Raw genomic sequence first — 9509 nt, forward strand, 5'->3', positions numbered from 1 at the left:
CGAATGGTCCGAAACTAGTCGGTACCCACACCGATAACCGTGGGTAAAGCCGTATTACTAAATAAGTTAATCATGTCTCACGAAAGTTTAAATAATTTAAACACAATTATGTGAAAAATATAATTTCCGGTTATGTTTGATTAAACCAATTATTCTACTAAATAAACTGGCATCACTAACGGCTGGAAGAGTATGCGGTTCGCAGCAACGTCATGTCGAGGGACCACCAGTTGATCATGCCGTCGCGACTGGCGGTGATGTACGCGCCAGACAAGCCGTCCGCACTGCGATCCTTGACATGTCACCATATTGAAGTTGAGTAGGCGAAATAAGACAATTGACTGACATAGATACGGCTCGCCGAGTTAACTTTTGTTATTGTATCCAACGTTAAATTATTATGGAGCAATGCAGCAGTCATTAATACCATCTTTTGCTGTGGAAGAGGCTTTCGTTCTATTTATAACTCAGGTCAAAAATTATCACTAAGACGAAAATTTAAAGAAACTAATATTGTATAGTAAAAAACTAATATATTGCAATAAGTTACAGATAATGAACAAAATACGTATGTTAGAAATCCAAAAGAATTGTTAGTAAATATTACTGTGATAAAGGTTATCACAGTAATATTGTATAATAAAAAACTAATATATATTGCAATAAGTTACAGATAATGAACAAAATACGTATGTTAGAAATTCAAAAGAATTGTTAGTAAATATTATTGTGATAAAGGTTATCACAGTAAACCACTGTAAGTAATTACTACTAATTCAAACTTATGTCAAATTACACCACGTTTCATACTAAAGTAAATTTCAATTTTTACTCAGGCAGTCCCGTCTCTTATTACGTAATACTTACATCCTCTTTGGTTACTATAACTAAAAATTACCTTGACACCACAACTTAGGAATGGAGCAATCATAGAAGCGATCACCTCATGTAATTTTATAAAAAAGAGAGCTTCGATAAATACCTAATAGAATAGAGGAGATGGATTTTGACGTTCAATAAATCACTTTAGAAATAATTGTTTTCGAATAAAAATATTTGAGTTCAGTGTGAGATCTGATTTCATAAACAATCTTTAAGTTAGTAACGGTATTAGGAACGCCGGATGAACGGGAGACTTACTTAGTACATTTTTAAAGTGAAAACTTTAGCATCGTTGATTTGAAAGGCGATGAAACGGAAAAGCGCTACAGTAAAAAGAGACACACACATAAATTCAGAAGTTTAACGTAGGTGAAAATGAGATAGGAAGTATTATACAGTGTTTTGTACCATGATTGTCATATGTATGACGCGAGTATACCTTAATATGTCATATATATAGATGCCTTCATATGTTAGCTGGTTTGTCCTTCTTTTCCATCAAAATATACATATATATATTCTGACGTCATGCACACATATGATGACGTATTACTACACAGACACCATGAGAACATAAATATGGTAGCGGTGATGGTAAATCTTTCATAGCGATTAAAATTATGTGTCTCCTAGTAACATGTACCAGGACTTCATATGCAGTTTAGAGGTTCATGCACAATGCAGGTTTCACATCTGACATGTGTACTTTATACACACGCAATTTTTTTTAAATTACGTGTAGAGGGTGATAGCGTGCTTTTCGCTTGATAGAATACGACGTACAGGAGGAAGATATCGCAAGCTTCATGTATTTAAGCTAGAGATATCCTCTTTTGTCTTATAAACTAATTAAGTTTATTTGGAAGAACTTCCAATGTGAGATTGTCACGGATGTCTGCAGAACAAGACGTAGTCTTATAAATTTTCTGGTTACCAACATTGCTACTACATGGTTAGGTACATAAAAAAATAAAATCAAATATAAAAATACATAATTCACGTAAATAAACAAATTTTCAACACCATGTGCCGTGTACCGAATCCGAAGCGGTAGTAGTATCTAGTATATTAGAAATTACATCAAAAATAATTCTAAAGGAATCAATTTTGTGAAAATAAATGCCTTTTATGCATTTTTAATTAAATCTTAATCTTTCTTATTCGATTTTTGTAGGCGGGATACCTTTGCCACATCAGGACAGAAAAGTATCCTGGAGATGGGATGACGATGCTGCGACCGCATGATGGTCGGTAGCCCCATGATGGGAAGCTGCAGGGAGGCTCGCTCATTTTCGGGATCATTCAGGAAGTAGCCGAGGAGCAGATGAGACACCAGCTCCTCCCAGTCTATTTCGCCGTTACGAGCTGTATTTATCTGAACAATGCAAACATTTTCTTTAAAGTACCTGTTATTACAAAGAACATTTTATTATATTGTAAATGCAAAATATAATAATGTGAGTTTGTATATTTGTTACGCACTTTCCTTTACACCGGATGCCGGCTACATTATGGGTACCGACGGCGCCTATTTTTGCCATGAAGCAGTAATGTGTAAGTATTACTGTGTTTCGGCTAGTAGCTAGTGAAATTACTGGACAAATGAGACTTAACATCCTATGTCTCAAGGTGACGAGCGGAATTGTAGTGCCGCTCAGAATTTTTGGGTTTTTCAAGAATCCTGAGCGGCACTGCATTGTAATGGGCGTATCAATTACCATCAGCTGAACCTCCTGCTTGTCTCGTCCCTTATTTTCATTAAAAAAAATGTAGACGATCGAAAGTAACGATGGAAATTTTTGACAGAGGTATTTGGCAGTAGATACTAATATAAAATAATACTAAGATTGTCATTAGGCATTATGCAGTCCAGTCTAGATTGGTAACAGAGTGTCGCCTTAGCAAAGAATATGTAAAAGTACAGAAGGCTATCTCCGCAAAATCATTTAAAGAAATAGGGACTCTTATAACCATACAAAAAGGTGCAATTCAGATTGCACAGCGCTATTAACCTACATTTTTAACCTAGAAGTTGCTCTGAAGAAGACAGCAAACATCTCAGTCAAATACTGGAAACTCAAGCGCTGGCTGTTATTTCGGCCACGGATCAACAGAGAGCTAGCCAACGACGTATTGATAAGATTCCACGTAGTTATACCTTTTACTACATAATATAATTATTTATATGCAGTTTTTATGTAAATACGGTGTACCTAACTATGGTACTTATCTTTAGTAACAATTACTCACTTTCATGAAGAGTATGTTAAACTCTTCGTCATCGTATTCGACATTCAGTTCTGTTCGAAGTAGATTCCTGAATTGTGATGGCAGTAGTTTGTTCCTGTAGGCTTCCGCGAAGGCTTCTTTCAGCTTCACCATATCAGCCATACTACAACGTTCGTGCAGGGGTGCGTTCTTCCACCGAGTCCGGGTCTGTGGCGCTGTACTATTTTCCGACTTCGAGGATATCGACATAATAGACTTAACATCCAGATCGTTCGCCATTTTGCTTATGTTTTATTTGATGAATAACAAAAGTAAATTCATTAAATTTCCCTCATCCTCATTAATGACAATCAAGTGTCTATTATGTATTTTGTAGTTGTCAACTTGAGCAATAAAATCTTATTAAACTTGATAAAATCATAACTATTAGCGTGCCCTAGACTACCATGCGGGATGACATGCATTTCGCGCACGCATGCATGACCGTTTCTTTATATTGATTGATGCGAATGACATGCAAACTATAGTTTGAAGGGTCATTGGTGAATTTGTGGCTTAGTTTGACCAATTCAAATTCGAGTAGAGAATTAGAGGTAGTCGTTGGTAGGTACTTAATATATTCGGACAAAAGGGCATAGGTACCTGCACACTGCTACAGAACTATATTATTTTAATCTTAAAGTTGGCGCTCATGTTACTTTCAAACGATACAAAGATCGCGGAAACGCGTCCTTTGTAACTGTAACTGTAAAACTGAACTGAAAATAATAGTTTTAAAAACTAAAAAACACACATAAATTTTTATTGTAAAATTTACTAATTATTTACTTATCGTAAAATTTACTTTAAATCAATACTATTGAGATGATGATTTGGACGCACCTACCTACTTATAATAATTAGGTTGACATATATCAGGTTTCGTTATTTTGCCTTTATCATTTATACGACTAAATAGACAGAGAAATGTGAAAATATCAAAAAAAATGAGGTTTACTGTTAACCCCTATAGCAATGCACGCAAACTAACCCAAAGTGATATGAAAATCGCGAGTGCACGTACACTTAAGCAATAAAGTGGGCCTGTTTTCATCGGTTGTCTAGCAGCAAGAAGCTCTATCTAGATTAATTATCTAAGGCCTAGATTATGAAATTGTGCTCTTATACTCTCATACCGAATATAATCGACTTGTAGACAATAAAAAACCATTAGTGTGAACTTCGAGACAGTTCTTTAGTCGATAACAATCGATCTTAAAGGTTGCATTGGATCCATATACATATTGGGAAAGCATTATTTCGTAATCAAAAAAATATACTTTGTATTTTTATCGTTAAAGTCCACTAGAACCATGGTTTATTATTATATACAAAGGTACTCTGTGGCCATGGTCATAATCATCGGCTCGTGCACAGCTGTGAGCTGACAGAGACACAACTTATTACTTAATGTCACAGATGACATACTGTCAGAGTTGAGACTTCGAGAGTAGATAGTAGGTACTTTATAAATTAAAAGTAATGTAATAAGGAGGTAGATAGTCTAGCTCGTTAGAAAATAGAAAATTAACAAGATAAATACAAAGGATAAATATTACTAATTTACATTATTAAATAGTCTGAGTGAATCAGTGAAATTCTGGAGAATGCATTAGATATGCGGATTTATAATCACTTTAGAAAATACAAAATATGCTCAATGCACTTCACACACCACTGTTGAAGTGTTGATAAAATATTACGTATGAGTACCTACATATTCTTTTTATTTTATTGAAAACGATTAACAATTTTAGAACCTCCTAAAATGGAAATATTTTTAGAATTTGTTCTAATATTGTATATATTTATCGAGCCTACAAATTTACAACTTCTTATAAATGTTCGGAATCAGGTATATGCAACATAACAGTTTTTTTAATTTAATTACTGTATTTAAAGCTTTTGTCTTAAAGCCCTTTTTTTCTTAAAACAGCGTGGAGATGTAATGCAGGAAAATATAACTGCTAATGTTTCCGAGGATACTGTTACTCTCGAGTTTCTTCGTCTTGATGGTGTTTATGTTTCTCAACTTGTTGATTTCACCAATGTAAGTAAATCCCTACGCATTGAATCCTTTAGAATTATTATTCTTGATATCAATTAGAGCATTTCCGCTACTTGGGAAACAAATGGCACTCAGAGGGGGAAGAAATTGCATAAGAAAGCATCAGAGTACCTTTTAGTGTGGTATAAACTATTTTTACAATATTGTAACATTTTATGGCTATTATTATAAAATGATTATAATCTTGCTGTTGCCCATGTGCTCATTTAGATATTTTGGTATTTTTTTTAACTAAAAACTTAAATTCATATATTGATAATATCAGAACTTTGTTTGAGACTTTGTGAAAGTGTACAAACCTGTACTGTATCTATTGTTAGTTACAATAAGAAACACTAGAGTATAAAGCTGGTGATAATTTTTGTAAATCACTTTGTAAAAATGTAATGTAAAAATGGTATCTGTAAATATTGATTTCAAAGAGTAGCAATGAGTTTCTTGCCATGTTCATTCCAAAATTTTGAGAACCAAGGTTTTTGGGGGATTTCATATTCCAATATGTTGTTGTCACTACCTATGATGAATAAATATATTATTTATTCTATTGTACTAAAGATGGAACCCACTTATTCATATTCATATGTATACTTTCACACACAATATCACAAATTCCTAAGTGGTAGTAAAATATATTAATACAACTGGAGTTTTGACATTAATTTAATTATTTCAGGAGGTGGAGGCAATGAAAATAATAATACCAGGAGAGGAAGAGTTGGGCCAAACTAATCATCAAATACTGTGTTTCCTCACTCATGCTGCTCAGGCAGATTTTATAGCACCAGATGCAATGGCCAAATTAAGACAGGTAGGAGGCTAAGATGGATAATTATTGTGGACATAATATGTAATTAATTATATTTTCATAAATGTACTGTGCATGAATAGCTATAATATTAATTTCATTCAAGTGCTCTCGATAGCTTATAACTATGTGATTTTACATACATGCCATACTCTCCTCAATTAAAAAGTCTTAGTTAACATATTAGTCAGCCCTATTTATGTATTCTTAATGTTACTAGAAAAACCCCGGAACAGTGCGTGTTGCGGAGGAGGACAAGGGCTGGCGACAAACAACAGCAACAGCTTGGGCCGGTCGTATCACACGTTTGTTGTCCCCAGCAGCAGCTCGACATTGTGGACCTGCTAAAGATAAGGTCTATTTACGAGCTGCTGACCTCAGTAGGTGGGCTCCTAGGCCAGGTAACTTACATTAAATATTCTAATTCTATGGGTACCACAATGGCACTTTCTTCTGCCGTGAAGCAGTAATGTGAAAACATTTTTGTGTTTCGGTCTGAAGGGTGCTGTAGCTAATGAATTTACTGGGCAAATAAGACTTAACATCTTTAAGGTGACCAACACAATTATTGTAGTGCCACTCAGACTTTTTCAGTTTTTCAAGAATTCTGTGGGGCACTGCATTGTTACAGGCAGGGTGTACCAATTAATATCAGCTGAATGTCCTTTTTCACATCTTTGTCATAAAAAGCAGATGACTGAAAGAAAAAAAAAATCCTGGAAATTTACTTGTATATTCATAGGAATGGAGCTTACTACCTTCACATCGGAAATCAACCCTTTTCCTGAACGAGCCCTGGCTGCCGACAGTGCAGATGGTGCTCCACTTGTGGGAGTGTGCAGTGCAGATACAGACCGGGCCACTGACTGCATCTGTCATTTTGAGGTGCATTTAGTATTAAATAATGTAACTCAGAGTTAAACAACTCAGAGTTTTTAAAGTGATAACCCTCATTTCTCTTTCACACAAATTTTATTTGTGTAACACAGAGTTGATGGTAATATATTTATTAACTCTGAAAAGTGTATAATAAAGTAATATTATTGTACTCACCTAGTATTATAGTATTAGAGAACATTTTTCTTTCATTTGCAAGGCACTATTATCTAAATAGTAAAATACACTGCCAGGACATTCACTTTTAGTTCATTTACTTTTGATTAATAAAACCTTAAAAAATAATATTGTTTGTGACGTCAATAAACAATATTCATACTATCTGGATGTTTGAAGGCCATACAGTGTATTATCGAACTTTTCAAACAATCTGTAGAGAACTGTAGTTTCACATCCCAGTGGCAGTGAGACTTCGAAATCTTAGTTCCTTTATCTTGAATTCCCTGAGGACCATATATTCTTGAATGTAAAGGGTAGGTTTTGATGTTATAATTTTAAACTCCGGCTAAGCAAGGGCATCTTGTTTCTAATTAGCAATCCCAATTTGCTCACCTTCATATCCACAGTAGGTGTTTGAGGTTAAAACCTGCCTCTGTTACAGAACACCAACCATAAAAATCAGAATCAACAGTTTAGGGTTGAATGTCTCTCCAAATAAATAAGGTAAAACTAATATGATATAAAACCAACAATACCCACAATATATGTAGTTAGTTTACCAAAGATCTGGTAGTTAAACTAGTATATAATGACAAAGTGCATGTGTAAATATGAAATGGTGTTTAGATTTGGTTTTCTTTAAAGTGTCAATAATATTATATTATTTTGCATAAAAATTAATTGTGATCATTAATTTCAGGTATGTGTGAATTGGTATCCATGTGGATTAAAATACTGCAAAGGGAAACCTCAAGGTGGTTTGAGCTATAGGTGCGGCATTAAGACATGTCACAGGTGCTACCGCTATCACTTCTATGTGAGGCACCGGGACTCTTGCCTCAGCTACATGTGACCCCACGCTGAGCCTGTGGGCTCACTCTGCCAAACTCTTGATCTAGTCATTGCCTTAGCATTTATAATGTATTTTTATAACTCATGTTGGGTGAAAGACAATAAGTACTTTTTTCTATTTTTGTAATGGATTTTTCTTGGTGCTGCATTATATAACTAAGAATAAATGTTACTTTTTAACTATTGTTTATTTAAGACTTTTATTTCATTTTAATATTACATAATTACAACTACACTTTCACAACATTCTAATGGCATCCCGGAAAAGGCTCATGACGATTTTTTCTGAGTACAAATTGTATCTTTCTTTCCATATCTTCATTATAAATTGCTTTGCATTTTTGATGGTTTACTCTTCTTCTTACCTGTTGAAATTAAAGTAAGCTTTCAGTAGGCACTACTAGATGATATTAATATATTGTTTTTATAGTGAGAGAAGGTACCTGGAAGGGCTTTTCATAATATCTAGTAAGTCGGTATTGTTCCAAGATTCCTTCTTTCCCCAGGATTCTGTTAATAAGTCTACAAGCATCATCAACGTTTTCGTTTTGCACAAATACTGTACGCGCAATAAATGATGGATGGCGATTACCTAGGAGCCGTAAAGTCAGATGCATTGTCTATTGCTGAAATTTAAAATTCTATTTAATAAAGTGTATTTAATTGAAAATGGAGCAAAGATTATTTTTAGTCAGTCTATTCGCATTATCACTAGTAACACCAAAAACAAAAAGTATCCTGTGAAGTGTCAATTTTGTCATCCATTCTATTATTTTTATTGGGGCTTTTCTGGAACGGCCACCACAATTTAGCCAACGTCAAGTTGAGGTAAGCCACCAAGTAATAAGTATCGTGATAACTCATGGTTGGCAACGGTCGGTGTTTATATAGAACTGTTTTAATTCTGATAAAAATACACTAGTTACGGGCACAGCTTCGGGGCCGGCACACGATAACACAAAAAGAAAAACGTGTTTCGGTGCAGTTGAAATAGTTAGCGCCGACAACGTTACAGAAAAACTAGTTTTTTCTGTTCTGTAGCACCGACTGAGTTCCAAGCACAATGAGTAAGTGAATTAGAAAATACAGTGTTTCTTAGCAGGAATAGCTATTCCACTAATAAAAGTGCATTGCAACTGCACGACTTATGGCCGTTTCCAATAACGTATCTTACGGATACATTGCTATCACCGTTTAATGACAAGATCTTATCTATCCATAGTTATGTCCAATATACTTATAGTCCAATGCTATAAGTCGATAGGTTATTGAAATATAAGTGAGCGTAAAAGGATAGATTTGTCTACATCTAGTAAGAAGAACTAATGATATATAGGTTATTGTACCGGCCGTTAATTGACAAGCGTAGCAAGGCAATTCATTTAACACAAGTGCCCTCAACGCGTGCTTGCGCTGCTGAAAACAGTCACGTTAAAACTTCATTATTGCTTCAAACATCTTAAATTGTGGTCTTGGTAGATTGATTCCGATATTGAATTATTGTGTAAAAGACGTACTACTACTAAGAAAATTATGTAGTGGGTAATAGATATACATATACACACATAGACATATAAT

The 9509-nt window shown here is 34.5% G+C and overlaps 3 protein-coding genes across 3 annotated transcripts in view; 1 reads left to right on the top strand and 2 right to left on the bottom strand.

The window, feature by feature from the left end:
- LOC126968668 (WD repeat-containing protein on Y chromosome-like) overlaps positions 1–3447 on the bottom strand; it is a 28094-nt gene extending 24647 nt beyond the window's left edge. The window contains exons 1-3 of the mRNA XM_050813702.1: positions 3133–3447; positions 2066–2257; positions 181–292 (exon numbers count right to left, since the gene is read on the bottom strand). Coding sequence (XP_050669659.1) covers positions 181–292; positions 2066–2257; positions 3133–3390 — 562 coding nt within the window. The 5' untranslated portion in view covers positions 3391–3447. The remainder of the gene's footprint in view (positions 1–180; positions 293–2065; positions 2258–3132) is intronic.
- A 1160-nt stretch (positions 3448–4607) lies between these two features.
- Positions 4608–8121, top strand: LOC126968735 (out at first protein). Its single transcript, XM_050813842.1, has 6 exons — positions 4608–5005; positions 5087–5200; positions 5892–6026; positions 6244–6424; positions 6766–6908; positions 7780–8121. The coding sequence occupies exons 1-6, from the start codon at positions 4919–4921 to the stop codon at positions 7930–7932; spliced, it is 813 nt and encodes a 270-aa protein (XP_050669799.1). The 5' UTR covers positions 4608–4918; the 3' UTR covers positions 7933–8121.
- LOC126968763 (28S ribosomal protein S21, mitochondrial) lies at positions 8101–8673 on the bottom strand. The gene is made up of 2 exons (XM_050813876.1): positions 8375–8673; positions 8101–8296 (listed from the first exon to the last, which is right to left on the bottom strand). Exons 1-2 carry the CDS (start codon positions 8546–8548, stop codon positions 8180–8182), a joined length of 291 nt encoding a protein of 96 aa, XP_050669833.1. The 5' UTR covers positions 8549–8673; the 3' UTR covers positions 8101–8179.
- Between the last annotated feature and the right edge of the window lie 836 nt (positions 8674–9509).

The sequence above is a fragment of the Leptidea sinapis genome, chromosome 16 (assembly GCF_905404315.1).
Source record: "Leptidea sinapis chromosome 16, ilLepSina1.1, whole genome shotgun sequence".
Classification (NCBI taxonomy): Eukaryota; Metazoa; Arthropoda; class Insecta; order Lepidoptera; family Pieridae; genus Leptidea; species Leptidea sinapis.